The 19,335-nt window shown below is 41.4% G+C and overlaps 3 protein-coding genes across 5 annotated transcripts; 1 reads left to right on the top strand and 2 right to left on the bottom strand.

The window, feature by feature from the left end:
- Positions 1–2,443: 2,443 nt before the first annotated feature.
- On the bottom strand, positions 2,444–7,773 carry LOC135642077 (glyoxylate/succinic semialdehyde reductase 2, chloroplastic-like). 2 transcript variants are annotated; one of them, XM_065157898.1, is made up of 13 exons: positions 7,452–7,752; positions 7,255–7,355; positions 6,908–6,989; positions 5,741–5,806; positions 4,881–4,956; positions 4,770–4,825; positions 3,912–3,996; positions 3,718–3,778; positions 3,461–3,513; positions 3,292–3,362; positions 3,103–3,175; positions 2,898–3,002; positions 2,444–2,813 (listed from the first exon to the last, which is right to left on the bottom strand). In XM_065157898.1, the coding sequence occupies exons 1-13, from the start codon at positions 7,490–7,492 to the stop codon at positions 2,649–2,651; spliced, it is 1,035 nt and encodes a 344-aa protein (XP_065013970.1). In that variant the 5' UTR covers positions 7,493–7,752; the 3' UTR covers positions 2,444–2,648. The 2 variants fall into 2 exon arrangements, with proteins under 2 accessions (XP_065013970.1, XP_065013969.1); XM_065157897.1 differs by having other exon boundaries at positions 7,255–7,773.
- A 46-nt stretch (positions 7,774–7,819) lies between these two features.
- LOC103992701 (uncharacterized) lies at positions 7,820–9,207 on the bottom strand. 2 transcript variants are annotated; one of them, XM_065157900.1, is made up of 3 exons: positions 8,309–9,207; positions 8,044–8,209; positions 7,820–7,955 (listed from the first exon to the last, which is right to left on the bottom strand). In XM_065157900.1, exon 1 carries the CDS (start codon positions 9,141–9,143, stop codon positions 8,361–8,363), a length of 783 nt encoding a protein of 260 aa, XP_065013972.1. In that variant the 5' UTR covers positions 9,144–9,207; the 3' UTR covers positions 7,820–7,955; positions 8,044–8,209; positions 8,309–8,360. The 2 variants fall into 2 exon arrangements, with proteins under 2 accessions (XP_065013972.1, XP_065013971.1); XM_065157899.1 differs by having other exon boundaries at positions 8,044–9,207.
- A 2,785-nt stretch (positions 9,208–11,992) lies between these two features.
- Positions 11,993–12,939, top strand: LOC103993007 (pathogen-associated molecular patterns-induced protein A70). Its single transcript, XM_065160646.1, has one exon. It carries the CDS (start codon positions 12,095–12,097, stop codon positions 12,758–12,760), a length of 666 nt encoding a protein of 221 aa, XP_065016718.1. The 5' UTR covers positions 11,993–12,094; the 3' UTR covers positions 12,761–12,939.
- The last annotated feature ends 6,396 nt before the right edge of the window (positions 12,940–19,335 follow it).

Genomic DNA, 19,335 nt, shown 5'->3' with positions numbered 1-19,335 from the left:
CCTTTACAACAACACCTCCGCCTTGCTCTTGCCTCTCGCACTCACCCCTTTGTCATCGTCAACTAGAGCCCTCACGATCGCCTCCACTCTGTCCACCTCCCTAACGTCCCCCACCGCATTGTCTCCATTGCTCTTTACTAGGTTCAATAGCGACGACAACGGGGTGAGCGGAAGGGCGAAGACACAATTCCACAACGACAAAGCACCAACACAGATACAAAGCAACGAAAGGGCCGCTCGGCATAGCGTCATCGTCGTTCGCCACCATCATTATAGTATTTTTATATTTTTATCCTTTGTTTTCATATTTTCATTGGTAAAACTAATGTCGTTAGGATAAATGAACTTAGATATTTTACTTTTGTAATTATAGGTATGTCAATATAACTTTTTAAAATATAAGGATCGAGATGCAAAATGTGACTAACTATAGAGGGCAATCTATAATTAGCCTTATTGTAACTAACCAGATGTAACGATCTAGTTAAGAAACACCATGGCACAAATTGTCATATTGTAACTGACTAGACGTATCGATCCTTAATTGGATTGTTATGTATTTGTCTGCTTGGGTCATGTCATAAATGATCGATAACAATCCTTAATTGGATCGATATGTATCGATCCACATGAGTGTATCATGTGTCAAAAATAAAATGAACGCAACACTAGCTAGTTGCGTTCACATCCACCATATGATGTTGTTTGTGGAAAGACAGACTGCATCCTTCGTTAGATTAGGTGTCGACCCTCTAAATTATAGTCACAACAAGGCTACAAACAATATTGTTATTAGACAAACACATCATTAAGGTCCAATAAATTTACAATGAGTGATTTTATTGCCAATATCTATTTAATATCTACACAATATCATGACATCATCCAAAAATGAGCCAGAACCTTCTTAAAATCATTGACACTATATAAATAACATGAATCATAATATTAATAATAAATTAACTTCAACCAACCAACAAATCATGTGTTCTTTGATATATGTCTGTGATAGCATCAACTGCCTTGTTGCTTTTTAGCATGAGCTAATATATAACATTTCGTTTCGTTTCGTAGAACCCATGATAGATCTAATCTATTGGGAAAACTATATCGATATTGACTTGTAGGATTTAGATAATATACTACAAGATAAACTATTTACTTTTAATATCATACATGTTTTAAATGGACATTAAATCAAATTCTAAATTAATTCAACATTTCTAATACATATGAATATCTTGGTCTATATAGGCACTACACCTTTGATTGAGGATCTTGATATATCGATCAAAGTTTTTCTTTCTTGAATGAACTTCAAAGGGACAATGTTCATGGCAAAGTGAGTGATGTTAAGCCCAAGGATCTCTATGTTTCTGAACTTTTACATCAATGTATGCATCTAATGCAGTTGTAGATGAACTTCTATATCAACGAATCTGTCTAGTGAGGTTGTAGATGAACTTTGTAAAGGATTGTCTTTGACACTATCCTCTAACAGATGTCAATTCACCAATATCCTTCGTTATCAAGTCTATCTAAAATGTTGCACATAATGTCCAAAACAGATTTCTCTGGTCCAACACCTACAATCCAACATTCCTAAAATGCACTCCGTTATCGATCATAACTTCCACAACATACTTCGAACCAATCTCCTCTAGTACCTAATCCATCAAACCCTCCAAGTACTTTGCATCCTGAACTTTATTCGATATATTAATGTATTTGTAAAAACCCCACCGTTGTAATATATCAAAAAGTTGATGATGCCCATTCTTTATTAAATGATTTGATCTAGTCTTTCAATTCTTCCGCATCCTCAACTAAATAGGTGTTGACATCTACCTTCTAAATTGATAACATTATGCTCAAGTAGTAAGGACCTTAGGTTATATGGGTTGAAATCATATGAAAGTTGAACCATCCTGATCACAGACTGCCACAGCAAGCCCACAATGGAGCACCTTCATCACTTTGGTTTTTTTTGTTGTCATCCTTTTCACTAAAGTAAATAGCAAGGCATATGGTAGTGCAACAGCCTTAGTTTTATTGTAATTCACTTTTTTTGTTTGGCTGTAAACACATCGATTGTTAGCTGAAACTAGCCAAAACAACTCTTTTCACTAGGGTTGAGGGTTAGTGTAACCACTATTGACTGATAATGATCAATACCTATCGAATTTTGATGTGCCTCACATTGCATGCATGTATGCATACTGACCAAAACAGATTGTTAAGCCAGTCACATTTTGACCTACATTTGACAACAACTATTTCATGCTTGTTTGTCCATTGCTAGAGGAATCAGATGGCTTGGATCAAGGAACCTAGAAATGCACTTGTGTTTAAGTATAAATTAAAAACAACCCCTGCTAATAAACAAATGTTAGGAATCAAGGCATTTATAAACGAGTCACAGGCCATGGCAACAGTATCAAAATAATCCTAAGTGTAGACCCTGACATGCTTTGCTGTAATATTACTGCTCTAAGTTTTCTTTTAACATCGACACACAAAGAGACTGATTACAGATGAAAAATAAAATCAACATACTCCTGAGTTGTAGCTTTAACACTATCAAATTTCCATACGTTGTGTTTAAATCTACGATGGTATGTAATTTCAATAGTGATAGTAAACTTACTTCATTCTGAATGTTGCAACTTCGCTCTCAATGCTTCAATAACTGCTGAGAAATCATGATCACTAAGGCCATAAGATTTGGCTACTTTATAGAGCTCATTTGCAGCTGCTGCAACTGGCATCGGCTGAGTCACAGACTCAGCTAATCCTAACGCAAGCCTCAAATCCTGCCATTAGAAACTAGTCTTCATATGAAAATTTTCTGTTTCTTACAACTTCTTGCATTGCAGAATTAAGAAAACTTTACTAACCTTCTGCTGATGTTTTAAAGGGAAAGCAGTTGGATACGTGGCTTTAACCATCGAAGGACCTTTGACGGCGAACATAGGTGCACTAATGGCACCCTGTGAAATAACCTGCAAGATGCAGAACTTATACCGTAGTGAACTGACATCACCAAACAAATTGAGATACTCATAGCACCAATGTTTATAACATTTCTCTTTCTAAACCAACCTCAATAAGAACATTTGGGTCTAGACCAACTTTTTCACTTAGAAGAAGCCCTTCTGAGAAGGAAGCCATCATGCTACAATTATTAGAAGAAACCAACAATTAATCAGTGTGTGGGAGTCTGAAATTTCCTCTTGGAAACCTATATCTACTTTGATCTTACTTAGGACCAGAGTTTGTAACAGTTATGACCTTCCCATGATCATGTTGACAACAAGTTTCATAGCTGCACCATTTCCAACCTCGCCAAGGTAAAATCTCGACTACAAGTTAAACAAGACAACAACTTTAGTAAAGGGCTTAACCACAGAAACACGATAAAGTTAACCTCTGACTGACTTTAATAAAAAATAACACAGACCTTTCCCATTATGTCTAAAAGTGGTGATGCTATTTCATACAAGGAAGCATCACCTGCAAGTTAACAACCATGATTTAGTTCCTAGCAAAGGAAATAAATTTATTTTATGATGCAAAGGAAACTAAAAAAGTACAAGGACAAAGATACCAAAATAAATCTAAGAACATACGCATTGTTTGACTAGCTGCATGCAAACAAACATGAACCTGCTCACTAATCACATTGATTGACTGCTAGTATATGACAAACAGATTTACCTGCAGTCAGAAATATCAACTGCCCATCTTCTGCAGGCTTTTTGGAGCCTGAAACTGGAGCCTATTAAAAAGAAAAACCCACTAGAAGTTGCTATAACTGAAAAGTTTAGAAGAACTTTTCAAACCTCTAGGACAACTTCACTTCTAAAATAAATCAATTAAAACTACAAAGAACAAAATAAGAATTCTCAAACCTCTAAAAATGATGCCCCTGTATCTCTAATATGCTTGCTGATCAGCTTGGAGGTGGCCCCATCAACTGTAGATGCATCAACGTACCTGCAGTTGTCTTTGAAGTTTAGAAACCAACAAGTAACACCACAAGATGGTACCTGCAGTTGTCTTTGAAGTAAAGAAACCAACAAGTAACACCACAAGATAGTATGTATTTTGAACCTGATTTCATGAGTGAAGAATTGGTCCAAAATTCTCAACATACCAATTGGCATAATTGCCTATATGTCAAAATTCTATACAGCAGTTACTATCAATGCTTGCAAATCCATATAGCAATTCAAATAATACATAAAATGTATCAACTTTCAGCCACATTCCAGTAATGTAGAATGTCCGATGAATTACATGAAGGAAAAGAAACGCTTATCGTGGTACACAAGCGCTAGTGCAGAGACGTCTAAAAATGTTGAAAAGCAAGGAAATCCAGAGTCTCAAACAAGCCAATAGGAGCAAGAAAGGTGATTAATTGTTCACTTACAATCATAAATTTAAAAGACAATCTTAATTGCCAAATGAAAAAGTGTATGTGTGCTTATCAAGAATAAATACGATTGGCATAGTATTATCTGATCCCATATGCTGAAGATTGTTTTAAGGAGGAGCAAGTTAGATGATATTACTTTTTTGCAAATGACAATAACCAGTGAGTTGAAATTTTCAACAACACCTGCGCAGATCTAAGCAGTAAAATAAGTGATTCCATATGTCTTCTGTTAGGTTATGTTATTAAAAGAACCACAAGAAGAAAAGCAAGATCTGCCTCAACAAGAATGCTGATAAAATTGAGTAATGTGATGATAATGAAAGAAGAATACCCTTTTCCAGAGCCCATTCCTTTGACCGCTCCATTGGTCCCACAGGCGACATCAACCTATGAGGATATGTTTCAGTGATTATACTACAAGTTGAAATCAACAATTACATACCGCACTTTCAGGATCAGCCAGCATTGCAAAGGTCACATCGCAAGATGATGCAACTTCTGCAGGAGAAGGTTCATATCTGCAAATAAGTCACATGCATCCCACTAGAAGTTCAGTTTAGCAGTCTACGAGGATGGTGCCTAAATAAGTTTAATGTATGAAACCATTAAAACCAGAACTAATTTATAGGTACGATAAATATAAACACCTTTAGTCCAAAGAATATGTCTAGTAAAAGTTCAACATCAAGATATTATAATATTTATAGTTGTTAAATAATGAATTTTACAGACTGGATAATGAAGCTGACATAATATGCCATTGCATATCAACTCCAACAAGCTACATTGTGTTGGACACATAAATTGAGATACATATGTACTTGCTCTTTCCATCTCTCAGGTTCTAACAAGAAAGAAAAAATAATTACCAATTTGTCTTAAACATTAAAAAATATATATTGAGAATAACAAGGAGAATATGTAAATGATAGTAACAAGGATTTCATCAAAAAGGAAAAAGAAACTTTTAGTATTAGGACTACCACGAAACTGATCTACCCCATAGCTGGATCTATATGACATAATGTGGCAGTAAATTTTTTTGCACAAGAAAGAGATAGCCTAGAACATCCTTTTCTCCACTATATATCTTCAACTTGAACGGTAAGGCTTTGTTGTGAGTTAGATGCCAGAAGTCAGTCCAAATTATTAAAGCTAATTATCATCTCAATAGACACAAATTCTTTACAGTTTATGTGGTAAACTAAATTTGCCATCATGCAAAAAGTAATATTTAAGGCTCATAGCAAAGATAAGTTCCAAGAGATTTTCTGAATAGCAAATGCAAAGAATACCACATACTTTGCACCAAGGTCAATGAGGTGATTGCACTTGCTCTTTGTTCTATTCCAAACAGTAACATCACATCTACAAATGGAAAGTCAAGAGTTAAAACAGTGTGGTCCACAGGAGACACGGCAGAAAAGCAATATGCAAATAATTGTTTGAACTCAGGTGAATTCTGTTTGCCAAATTCAAATGCTAATCCTCAAAGGTAAGCAGTGAACATAACTAAGATATGCTATGATAAATATCATTAGCTTGTACCTGAGCAACGAATACTATTTACAAATCTCGGGCAAAACAATGGAGATGAATTTTGGAATGACATTGCTTCTTGTATGCATTCTAGAAATAGAAATGCATGCAGAATCACACAAAACACCTATCTATCTACGGTTGCATGAAAATCCGATGGCTCTATTTTTTTTTTTTCATTCAATTTGCTTTCCTTGTTTATCAATTATCATTCAATTTGCTTTCCTTGTTTACTTTTGGTAAACAAGGAGAGGAATATATACATACATATTCATACCAATATATACACACATGCCTGTGTGCACAAGCAAGCATAGCATTCCCCCTCTATGATTCACATGCAGCACCATCTTTGTTTCCTTCATCTCAAATATATGAGCAACTTCAAAGCAATTATTACTGCACACTACCACAACTTCCATCACCTAATACATTTTGCCACCAAACTGTTTTTTGTAATCGGACCTTAATTTGCTCATAACACTTTCTATTGAATTGATGCTCATTTGCTTCATCAATGTGTTTAATTATCCATACAAAATATAGAAATTTTTTTTCTGAATCTACATCTTTTAAAACAACTCAACCCATGCTGGCTTGAGAACCTAAAAATGGGCTGAAAATCTGAAATGCATAACAGCATAAGATACATGATAGTGCAAAATTAATGGATGAAGTAAAACATAGAAATGCAATAACATATTTGGATCTGGATTGACAATCAGAATCCTTTATCATTCGGTGAAAGAACCTTATTATAAAGACACCTTATTCTGTATCCAGTACACCACTAGTACAGACCTCATGAAAAGAGACATTTCTCTCGTGATGATACCATCATTGAAAACAAAATACTCATTTCAGAAGAAAAAAGAAATAAGACGTGTGAAAAAAATAAAAAAGGAAAAAGAGGAATATAATATGAATCACCCGGCCTTCAGAAGGTTTATTGCCATAGGTGAGCCCATGATTCCAAGACCCAGGAATCCAACACGACCAGGGAACTCACCTCCTGCATGTTCAGTACACAAAATCTCATACATCGAGCATAAATATCTCAGCGCCAGGCAATCTACATTTGCCGGTAAGTGGCAGATTTCACACGGAAAATAAAGGATATCGTGATTGATCCAATCGTGTCATAGTTAGGAGAACCGAGGAAATACACTTTAAGGATAAACTACAATAAAATGGAACTCAGGACACAAAGATAATCGGCATTTCGGCAAACGAATTAAAGAAGGGAAGAAAGACTAGAGAGCGGCGAGTGAGATTACCTTCGCCAGCGTCGGCAGAGGTCTGAGATGAAGCTATCGTAGTGAACGAAGACGAGGACTTGGGGAAACGAGGCATCCGTCTCAGGGGTGAGATGGGGAACCTGGGGCGGCAGTAGATGGACGAAGAGGTCATCGCCATCGCCATGGAAAGAGGAGAGGAGGAGAAGACGGCGGAGAAAGGGAGGAGAAGACGCTGCCTGAAACAGATGGAAGCGTTGGCCACGGAGCACTTGACCATTTGCCTCGCCGCTCTAGCGGGGATCGTACGTTGTGATGCGTGCTACAACGATCGCCGCCGCTCTCCGCACCCTTCCCCTCTCCTCGCTCGCGATAAGGCGGTGCATTCGTTTTCCTCGGGTAAAGCAATGTTATCTTGTCATGGAACGTGGACTCGTACTACCTTGGGCTTAAGCCCGATCGAGGGAGCCGATTGCGCGAGCCAGAGTGACCGGTGTCCGATTGAAGCAGAGAGATGTAGGGGAAGAGATGGGGCCAATAGGGCAGCGTGGTGGAGGATGATGACGAAAACGTAAGGTGGAAATCGAGGGTTGATGATATATAGCAACATGGATCGAGTCATGCCGTCAGTGGCCGTTTGCAGGTGAAGACCAATGCTATCCAAGAAGCACGCGTTGGTGGGGGCCCAAAAGACGTCATCAACAACGACCTCTGCAACGCATCAGGCAGCGAGTACATTGGAACTGGAAGAGTGTAGGTAGGCCAGTTCATACAAACTCTGAAGAAGTATTATATATAAATACATGACGAGGCGAGTGAACGTGATCGTACCACCGACATGCATGGGAGTATGGGCTCCCTCCGCCACCTCCTTTTCTTTACTCTTAAAATCGTCCTTTCAAAAGGAGCAATGCTTACCCATGGACTTCTGGTGAATGGCAAACCATGACTTCAATAATGACAGACTTCCATCAGGGGAAAAGGGAAACAATAGAGTCTGATGGGAGATCGCTCCTCAGAAGATAGATAGATCGATACAACTGTACTCCTAAGACGCACAAAAGAATCGAGGAAAACTCTATATATATATGTATACCTTGTACGTTTGGCTTTGGGAAGATCAAATTAGATAGACACCGATATGTCTCTTAGAGAGTCCAGCCCCAGATCTTGACACGAAGTCTTGCCTTGCACTTGGCCGCGCCCTTGGTTGAGCCGGCGGTGGCGTTGCCCTTGGTGACCGACGCCTCAATCCCGTTGCATGAAATCCTGATCCCCACGTGCATCGACTTGAATCTTCCCAACTTAATGCCGGCTTTGGTGTCGAGATAGATCTCCAAGGAATGCCGTTTCTTCCGCCTCAGACCCGACGCCTCCGTCGGGTCCAGGCTCCGCCCCGAGCTCGAGACGGTGGCTTTGAGCACCGTGGTGTTGTCGGTGCCCTGGACGAAGCCCGGGATCGTTCCCTCACCTATCGTGACTCCGCCCGAGGAGGCGGAGAGGGCGACGTCGTCAAAGACGAAGACGATCCTCTGGTTGGGGTTGCGGACGGTGACGGAGAGGTCGAGGCGGGAGGTGAGCAGGTCGGCGGAGAGGACGTCGAGGGCGGAGAGGCGGAGGGAGGAGACGGAGAAGGAGGGGCGTTGGGGAAGGCAGAGGACGTAGATAGCGCCGGCGGAGATGGCGGCGAGGAAGACGAAGGCGATGAGCAGCAGGGTGAGCCACAGGCAGCAGATGCGACAGCAGCCCTGGTGGCAGCGGCGCTTGCGTCGGGGCGAAGGCCGCCGCTGGGGGCGGTAGGGTAGCCGATACTGCTGCGCCTTGGTGGGTGGGACGGTGGGACGGGAGGCACCTCCCTTTGAGGCGGCGGCGGTTCCGTTCCCGTTCACGGCCCGGGGAGCCGCGGAGGTAGGAGGCTTCGACGCCTCCATCGCTCTTCTCCCACCTTACCCCTCTCTCGCTCTCTCGCTCTCTCTCTCTCTCTCACACACACACACACACACACACATGGAGTAGTGTAAATAGTAGGTGAACAATAAATTTGGCTATAAATTCTATCTGTCGCGATTCCTTTTTTGTAAGACGATGGAAAAGGAAGGGCTCGTCGTCGTACGCTCGAAGGATGGTGGACGCGTCCAACATCAATTAGAGTCCACGAAACGAAAGACGTTCGATTGTGATCTCGCGGCTGTGACTAGAGCTCCAATGGTCGCTCGCAGTATCAAGTATAAAAGGTGTGTAAGAAGGAGGAGAGATTGGCGGGGGGGAGGGAAGGCAGATGACATGGGCGGCAGACCGCTGGGAGTGGGCGTCATTAGTTGGTCCTGGTTGTCAAATTTGTCACTTTCTGAATACGACGATCCACGGAGGAATTTGGAAGACGGATAATTTAAGCTACGAAACAGCCCTTGATATTAAGGACATTATAATTTTCTGAGAAGCAATTCTAGCATTTGAACTTTGACTCGTACTTTCTGCACCAGTTGTGGTAAAACTTCTGCAGCTATTATTGGTTTGAGATCCGTATGAGTACGTCGGCATTGTCCACTCGAGATCAAATTAGGTGAGGGCGTTATCCTCTTTGAGCAATTAAATCAAATAGTGCGACGAGGGTTGGTTGCATTCGCATGCAGGAGTACGGCCCAACTTGATTGAGAAGGTGGTTTGGAGAAATCCGGATCGTCCATCGGGGCCGAGACGGACTCCTCGTACAAAGACTTGGGGATTAGCTTGAAGCCCGTGAACTATGGCACTCGCATCCAGACATGTCAAGCCAAACTCCGACGGGTTCAGGTCGAGTTCACGACCCAGTCAAAATATAGATCGTGCTACTTGAATTTGGAGAGACCGGATGCTGCCATCCATTTAAAAGCACAACTCCCATGGCCCAAAGTGAAGATGAATGTGTGACGTGGATTTCATGACGCTTAAGCTCGAAGAAATAAGCAGATCCATGATATCCGATGAATGAATAATGTAATAATATTTTTTATTGATTTTAAAACTTGATTGATAAATCAATACGCTTTGAAAATTTGATTGATTAAGTTATAGTTGTAAGTAAACAGAATAAATTTAAGTTATAAATAAATAATAAGTAAAAAAAGAGAAAAAAAAATTGTTTGATTTTTTTTGACCTACATCAATTTCTAATTCCTCTTATAGAGGTCATCGGTTTTCACTATTGACATTCTTTCCAATGAAAGAAAATCTTGATAAAACTCTCTCAATTTTAAGCTTAGAAGATAATATTTACATTGCTCGACGTGGTCCCTTGATCATAAGGCAAGGGTTGAGTAAAGGTGAATTACATTACCCAATGCGGGTAGACTAGAATCTCACTGGACATGGATATTTTAGGTAATAGATCTAGATCAACCGAGATCCTGCCTTCACCACAGGTGTGGGTTTCTCAGCGACACCATTAGGTTCCAATCGTCTTCTCTATTGCCCAATATTAGCATTTTCTTCTTTTTGAGCTAAAGCAAAGTGCAGGGGAGGAGAAGAGATGCAGAGGCTGAGTTGAACCTATCACCAGGGTTCTAGTTCCACCCTATCAATGAGAAGTTCATGGCTCACTATCTTTGTTGTGAGGTCATGGTCCAGTGCCTGCTCATGCCCATCATCGTGGAGGTTGACCTCTATAAGTTCAACCCTTATGACCTTCTAAAGATGGCATTGTTCAGGCCTAAACTCCCCTTTGGTGCTTAATGTGGGCATCTCGATATTTTTTATCGACCAACAAAATGAATCACCGGTGTGGGTGAATCAGGACCTTGATCGTATAGGCATCACAGCTTGTTCTGCAACCTTATGCGGGCATCTGGTGACCTTGACTCCATTGCATTAAATTTGCTACGATAGACTTGAATCATCCAACGTAGGCCAGACCAAATAAACAAAGGACCGATGATGACTTGTCCCATCACAACCCGAAGCAATGTATGCCATAATAGTGACTACGACCTTCTTACCTGATGTCATCGATCGCCGTCCACCATCGATGGGTTTCCGTCTCCAGCAATCATCTTGACTTTGTTGCAATAAGCTACGTAGAGACAGGTTTCTACCACTTACAGGACAACCTTGTAGCAAGTTGGCCTTATCCTTCTTCTGTCGCCCCAAAGTGAGCACTTCAGCTAGTTGGCTGACCGCATCCTTCATCCGCTACTTAATTAGGTTTGACACCATGGGAACAGGTTAGACAGAGATGAATCCCATCATCCGAAATGGATGGATCGACCACATCCTCCACCCGATGTGCGTCCCTCAGTTCCACGATAACAAATCGGGTGGTGACAAACTTCCACCGCCAATTTGGGTGCTTTAGCACCACTATAGTGAGTCACTCATGTCCACTCTCCGCTAGCTGAAGCGGATGAATCGAATAATCGATCATATCAATGCGATATATATATATATATATATATATATATATATATATATATATATATCATATTTATCCCATATATCATAGTATTCTCCCGACGTACCGTAATGGATCCACCAAACCATTATCTCCCAGGTCAGTCACTTATGCTAAGATTATTGTATCTCTGTCGGCAGGCGTCCTGAGCATTAGAGGACCACGTCGATCTCACGTTGGAACAAATAATAGCATGGACCAGGTCATTTAAGTTGTAACTCAAACGAGCTGCCTCCGCCGTACGTTGACGCTTCGCCGTCTCCCTTGGCATGTGTGCCCATCCGTCCCATGTGCGCCACAAGCTCGTGCCACGCGTCCTCCATTTGCTGCTGTTAAAGCACCTACCCCGTCCTCGCTCCTGATTATTACCATGACCCACCCGCCATTCAATTCTGTCCTCCGTCGTCTGTCTTGCTCTCCATAGTGCTCCGGCGAACAAAGGGGAAAAGTGCTTCGATGATGATGGAGGAATCATGGACATCGATCTGGACCTCGGTCCGCGGCTGGTTCACTCCCACCGTCCTCTTCCTGCTTCTCAACCTCGTGATCGGCACCATCGTCGTGACCTCCAAGAGCCTTCGCTCCCACCGCCGCCACCACCGCGACGGCGTAGACGTCCCGCCGGAGGATCTCCCACCGCTCTCACGTGGCCCCTCCGCCATGCTTGAGCGCATCCGTTCAATCGGCCTCTACCGCTTCCGATCCGGGGAGATCTCCATCGACGCCGCCCTCTCCCGGACGCTCCCCGAAGCGGCTCCTTTGGAGACGGTGACGGACCCTCCGGAGGCCGCAGCAACCCATGAGGACAACCACGACCACGAAACTCACCAATACGGGCGGAGTCGGTCGGACACGAGGGAGGAAGCGGCGGGGAAGCTGGCGGGAAAGATGAAGAAATCCGCGAGCGCCAGTTCGGCGTTCGATCACTTCGAGGCGGCTGAGATCGTACGGCGGCCGGCTACCGCGAGGGGCGGCCGCGGAGCGCCGGTTGCAGAAGAGGTGGAGGAGGTGGAGGTGGACGCGAGGGCGGACGATTTCATCAACCGGTTCCGGCAGCAGCTCCACCTGCAGCGGCTAGATTCCATTCTGAGGTACAAGGAGATGCTCAACCGTGGCAAATGACACCACCATTAATACCAAGAAATCAAAACCTGCCGCTTAATTACATTCGTAGTGATGGTTATTTATTGTTGTTATTTTTTAACCTTTCTAGAGGATAAACCTTGTATTTGTAACTTAAATTATAGATTGGTATGTCTGAAAACGGCAAGCTAACGAGGTCGAATGTTGAATTCTTCTTCTTTCTAAATTTTATCTGCCTGATTTAGAGCTGGAGAAAAGGATTAGTGTCTGAACGTACAAGTAGCTTCTCTAAGTCACTCTGTGGATTGGATGGGGAGATTTGCCCTCTTAGTTGCGTCCTGGCATCTGTAGCAGGGAGACAATTAATGCAGCTTGCATCGAACTCCATCTCTGACCGACCTGCACATGCATGCTAATTAGGTGTCGGATCAAGCACCCTCACTAACTAAGAACTTGCTTCCGGATTCAGCTTTCTCTTCGTGTACCGTATGCCGGAGTCGATGCCATTGCCAGACCGCAGGGGCGTTCTGCTGCGGTGTCACAAGTACCTATGCCGAATTAACTTAACTGCGTTTATTTTTAAGGACAAAACAGGTTGTTCCGTTTTGATGAACTGTTTTGATCGGAGGGAAAAGCTTTGAGGTGAAACGGCGCTCACCAGCATGCTCGATGCATTGTTCTGGTGTTTATTGGGAGCTCGCACGCACTGTCAAGTAGAACACATCACAAGGGAGTCGATGCATCTGGTGCTATGCTTGATTTCAACACAAGGTTCGAGTCAAACAGGTCGGTGCTTCAGCTATTACTAAAGACCAGCGCTGAAGAGACTCGAGCGCAGGTGGATTTTAATTCCATGCGTCGACGTATCATAACCAATCAAGCTTCGGAGGTTTCCGACCTCCACTGTCTTGCACCTGCGTGGGCACCTTCCGGCCACCATTAACTAACTCTCTGGTATTCTGAAGGCATCCTTGGGGATGATTGCGCCTCATCCGTCTCCGTCGAGCTACTGAAGATTGAGCCACCACGCTAGCTCGATTCATGTGGTCGGCAATATTGCCACCATCAATTCTGGACTCTGGAGACATCGAAGATTGTCTTTTTTCAACCCTGGTCGTTGGCCTATTCGACCAGTCATCGTTACCAGTCAGGTCAGATAGAGAAAGACGTGCACAATAGCATCGATCCCCTCCTGCGTATCCAACTTGGAGAAGGGCACCTTCTTGTGGTTGGTGGCTCGGCCGTGGCAAATGAGAGGTGAAGCGGATAATGCCCTGGCGGAGTGCTGCTGCAGATACCGAACGTACGATTCGCGAGTAGCCTGGATCGCTATGCCGATCATCTAAGCCCAAGCGTACGTAGGCCGGATTTCCCGGCCCCTTTGCGGCGAGGTCGAGCTCCTCCAGGTCGTCCGGCAAGGTGAAGATATGCTCCCTGAATTCGTGCATCACTAGTCCTCCAGACTCCAGCCGCTACCGTCGCCAACGCGGCCTCCGACCATGTCGGAGGAAGGTCGTATCGGACCGTGGAAGCAACTCGTGGGTTCGTGAGATTGGTGACTCAGACATCCAATTGTCTTTACTAATGAGACATGTTACCATGACGATCAAACACCCTTATTTTTAACGTGTCCGAATAGGAATTTATTTATCTGATTTGGTTTGCTACTTGACATTTTAATTCTCCTCAGTTGTGCCAATAAAAAAATTAAAGCCAATTAAGTTGGAAATTAAGTACACGTGTAACAGAAAAAGTAAGTTTCTATTTTTATTTTAAATTTGTTTGAAATATTACGGATGAACCTACTCGCTATAATAGTGTCTTTGTTCAAAGTGACGTGCTTATATGAACAACACCGCTCGTAGCTTTGAAGTATTACAATGTACTCACACAACGAACAATCGGGAGGGTTGCGGGGTCCAACGGGGGGCCCAGAAAATGAAACGCCGACATGGCCCGACACAACGAACTTTCGGCCACGAGTGACTCAGCCTCTTCGTTATTATTCTCATCTTCCCTTTGGACATCGCCAGCATTAATTAAAAAGAAAAGAAAAGAGAAAAAAAGCAAGCGATGACTTAACAAATAGTCTGATGCTGCGGGACAGCCTAAAACAGAGCAACCTTTTGCTTTGATTCATTCTCGTGTGAGAAGAACATGGCACGATGCGCTAATTAAGCCCGAGTTACACCGAAGTGGTCATCATGTAATATCACCAAATAAAATAGATGACCAGAAAGAGCCAATCCAAACCCTTCGCCTCGGATACTATCATTTCTGATGGGATGGCACTGACCGATCGCAAGCGGGTCGGGCACCATCCGTTCGCCCAATGATGATGCAGGTGGGCGAACGGGTTACAAATTAGCGAGTAAACGTCGCTCGAGCGAAAAGGGCGGCCCGGGTCCCCCGAACCGGTCGCTCAAGTAGGCGGTCGCTGGGGTCCAAAAGCAAGTCGAACTGGTTGAGACGCGTAAGTCGTTAACGGCGGTCTTAATTTCTTCCTACTATGGAACGAGGACTCCGTCGCTTACAAACAGAGACACGTAGCATTTTTACCTCATCGGATGTACGTATCTGATTACGATGATTGGTATTTGACGGTGACGTCAGACGACGGGATCCGTTCGATTTCAACCGTCTTTTTAACCGGGCGGTAGAAGCGATGCGGACGGAGTCGTTTCCCCTCTTCTTCCTCTTCCCTCGTCGAGGTCGACCATCTCTCCTCCTGCGATCCCCTGCCGATCTTTATTCCTCTCCCCGGTTAGCCTGTAAACTCATTTCTCTTCTTTTGCCCACTGGATCGCAGCTTCTTCAATACTTTGACGCACACTGCGACGCAGTTGATCCCTTCTTTATATCGTTTTCGTGGTTTCGATCACAATCGTGGTTCTCTTTTCACTTGTCTCATTGTTCAGAAAGATTTTTATATCGACCGTATATATGTGATGGGGGTGTGGTTTTCATCGGCGATCTACTATGAAGCTTTCTTTGTTGAATTAGTCTTTTTCTCCTTTTCACCCTCTCTGAGTCCGGTGTCTCAAAATCTTGACAACAACAACTAGAAAGTACCCTAACCTTACAGGTAAGTACTTCTGAAACTCAACATGTCAACTCAAAGATGGGACTTCTCTATAGAGCTTCACTTTATCAAAACTCAAAGACAGGTGTTAGAGCATAAAAACAGTGACAAAGGATCCTAAGAGACCTAAAAGTTTCCTAACAACTATATCTATTAAATGCTTTAAAAAACTTTACACAATTTGAGAATCAAGAAAGCTTGTCCCGTTGCTTTGGTTGCATCAGCTTTCTGGAAACAATTTTGAAAAAATAACAGTATCATGATAATGTCTAAAGAAACACTCTGATATTATTTATTTGCTAGGTGGTTTCTAATGGTTGAAGGTTGTGGAGTATTGTTGAAAAAAATGTTAAAAAGTTTAAGATCAAATTTGTAATGCTCAGTCAGCAAAATAGGTGCAATAATGTCATAACATGAAAAAATTGTGGAGCAGAATCATCTGCATTATTGCTACATGCATTATTTTAAGATGCTGAATGATGAAGTTCATTGGTGTCTGGTTATTTAAAATATTTCTTTTGTTTTTATTTATAACTGCTGTTATAATTGTTAAAAGGTTGCAACTTTAAGGCAAAGATTTTATCATTCCATTGGACCTGGTGGACTTGCTGGGGACCGACAGGGTGTTGTTCCAGCTTCAGGATTTTCATTTAGCGCTCAACAGATATGGAAGGTTATCAAGGAGAATAGGGACCTTGACCTTCCTGCACACAAGGTGATCATCTGGTTGGTTCATTGATTCCTTAATCGATGTTTTAGTTATCTTTATTCTTTGACTTTTGTAGGTTATGGTGGCCACTGTACGTTGTGAAGAAATTGCCAATGAAAACCTTGCTCACATGAGTGCTGATGAGGTAATTGATGTTCACTCCAAAGTTTGTCTACTTTGATTGCATACATCTTCAAGCATTAATTGCATAGTTTTATCTACAATCAGGAGTGGGTTCAACTCGAAGAGGCTGTGCAACATGGCATAGTACCAGGGTTTGGGAAGAAGCTCACTGCAATTCTGAACAGATGCTTCTCTGGGTAACCATTCTTTATGTTTAGAATTATGGCCCTCTGATTTCGTGTTCAAAGATAAAGCATTAAGATGTATCTGTGATGCTTCAACTTATATGTGTCTGCATGTGTTTTCATGCAAGAATTTATGAGCTCCTGATATTTGCATCTATGAATGACCTGAATATGTAAATATACAATGAATTGAAAGCTATTCGACTAGGCTTGCTTGAGGTTGTCTTGTTTAATTCTTTTGGACACGTAAACATAAGCTTCTTTCATCATGTATCCCAGCTTATAGCGCCACGATCATATTTGCTTGTGCCTAAATGTTGCTACTTCTATATGCTAACAGTAGATGAACTTCAGTATATAAGTCTAATTGTACAAGTTTGTCTTTGTATGTCACAATTGTTGGATAAATTTACTTATGGGAGACTTGTATAGATCCAAGATTGTTTAATAATTAATGTCTTAGTTTTGTTTCAGAGCAGGTGAATCTAATACTTCTGTTGGTTATTGGATTTTGACTTGTTCTAGAGGTGTTCGATCTTTCATTATTCTTTGATGGCCTTAACTCTTAGTTGTGAGGTGTTGAATCCATTAATCTCTGTTGCAGATGACATGGAAGCTTTTTACTTTGATGAAACTGTCAGAAGTTTAAAGAGGTAGCAACTTGAATCAAAACTTCTGCAGGTACTATTTCTCTTTCTAGCAACAGCTTGTAGGTGAAGCTAATCTGTATCAACCAGATTAGTAATGTTTTTTTCCCAAGTAATAAATTTCAATTCTAACAATTTTTATATGAGGTTGATTAAAATGCACAAATTCTTCGCCAGCATACCATTTTGTTTGCTATATATGCTTATTATATGGAGGCGTCCAGCAAAATATGCATTACAGAGAAGCTAGAACATTTGTTAGCTAGATCTAACTACTACCCAAAGATGTTTTTCCTGCTCTAGTTACGCATTGCTCTTATGCATAATGGTAGCTCTTATGATTCGTTGTTTCTTCCTTTTTTTGCCAATATTGCTGCTAAGGAATAAATGGTATGTCATAGTATTTAGATGTGTGTTGTTGGCTGATTGTTTGATTGTTGCTCATATAAATATGTTAGTATTCACACGCTTGGCTAGTAGGAACTATGATATTTTGCTATGATATTTACTCTATGGTTTCTAGAATTGTAAAATTTGGCTATACACCAACACTGCTTTTCTTGAAGCTTCTTAAAACACACCATGCTTGTGGATAACCTAGTTATGTTTGTTTATCTTTGTATTAAACTTGCAAATTATTACTGATTTATCATTGTATTAAGCTCATAAATTGGGTAGCATGAGGAATTAAATATCTCACAACTTTATTGGTTAGATAATATGATTGAAATTCTGTGATCTTTGTTTCCAGCAAATGTTTCTTAATATTAGCATGTTGAATTAATGTAAAGGTGAATGTAGCAGCACCTTCCAAGTAACTCATGTTAGCAGGATTAATCTGCGTTAATGTCTTTTCAGTAGATTAATTTGGGTTAACACTTTCCAAGGTACTCATGTTATGATTTTTTCAAATTATCTGTAGTTTGCACAATCTAGGTTGTTGATCGGAGTTGTTTAGTTATATATCCATTAGTCAAATACAAAAGATGAAGAACAAACTGTCTTGATTGCCCTATTTTGTTTTGGCAACGATTAAGACAAAGCCTACGAAATCCCGAGGTAGAAAATTGAGCCCTTAAAAAAGTGTCTTGTTTAAGTCCAGATGATATTTCCTAATGCAGATTTGCTCAGTTGGTGAGCATCAATGTGTTTGTTCGTAGCAATAGCATATTTTCAGTGTACATTCTCATAAGGCATACTTGAATAAACTTTTACCTTCCAGATTGAAATAGTCGTTCCCTCCAATCTCCAAGGAACAGTGCGATTCTTAGATTACAGGCAAAGGAAATTTAGTGCATTTTTAGTGTGGATTATGAAGCTTATTTCCCTCTGGAACTCATCTGATTTGAATTTACATAGTGTTGAATATATTTGAAAAATACAGTAAAATTACATTTCGGGAGACTGCATAGGTTTGGCATACTCTAAGATTCTGTAGTAGCTGGAGCTGTGTGCTACTCCATTTTTTGATGGTCCATAGACATAATGTTTTCCATAGGTTGATACAAGAGGTTCTAACCCAAAGTTGCTTCCTAAAATTTGAAGATGATGCACAATTACTGTGAAAACATAGGTTTTACCAATTGCAAATACTGTAACTTATGAACGATGCAATTTGTCTTGTGGATCTTAAAATGGAAGTATATGATGGTGTTATTTGCTGGATTGAGTACCTTAGCATGGAAAAATGATATGTTTGACTTCATTCCAAATTTGCTTCGTATATGGATTCTTTACTTTCTATACAACATATAGAAATTTGCAACAATAGTAATATTTGTTTTCTTATTGATACATTTTGTTTATTTCAGTTGGTTCATCTTCCTTATCAAACCATGTTGGGCCATAGATATTGCTATTGATAAGGC

The sequence above is a fragment of the Musa acuminata genome, chromosome BXJ3-7, assembly GCF_036884655.1.
Source record: "Musa acuminata AAA Group cultivar baxijiao chromosome BXJ3-7, Cavendish_Baxijiao_AAA, whole genome shotgun sequence".
NCBI classification, from domain to species: domain Eukaryota; kingdom Viridiplantae; phylum Streptophyta; class Magnoliopsida; order Zingiberales; family Musaceae; genus Musa; species Musa acuminata.
The sequence above is the reverse complement of the archived record's forward strand: the minus strand, read 5'-3'. Positions and strand labels throughout refer to the sequence as shown.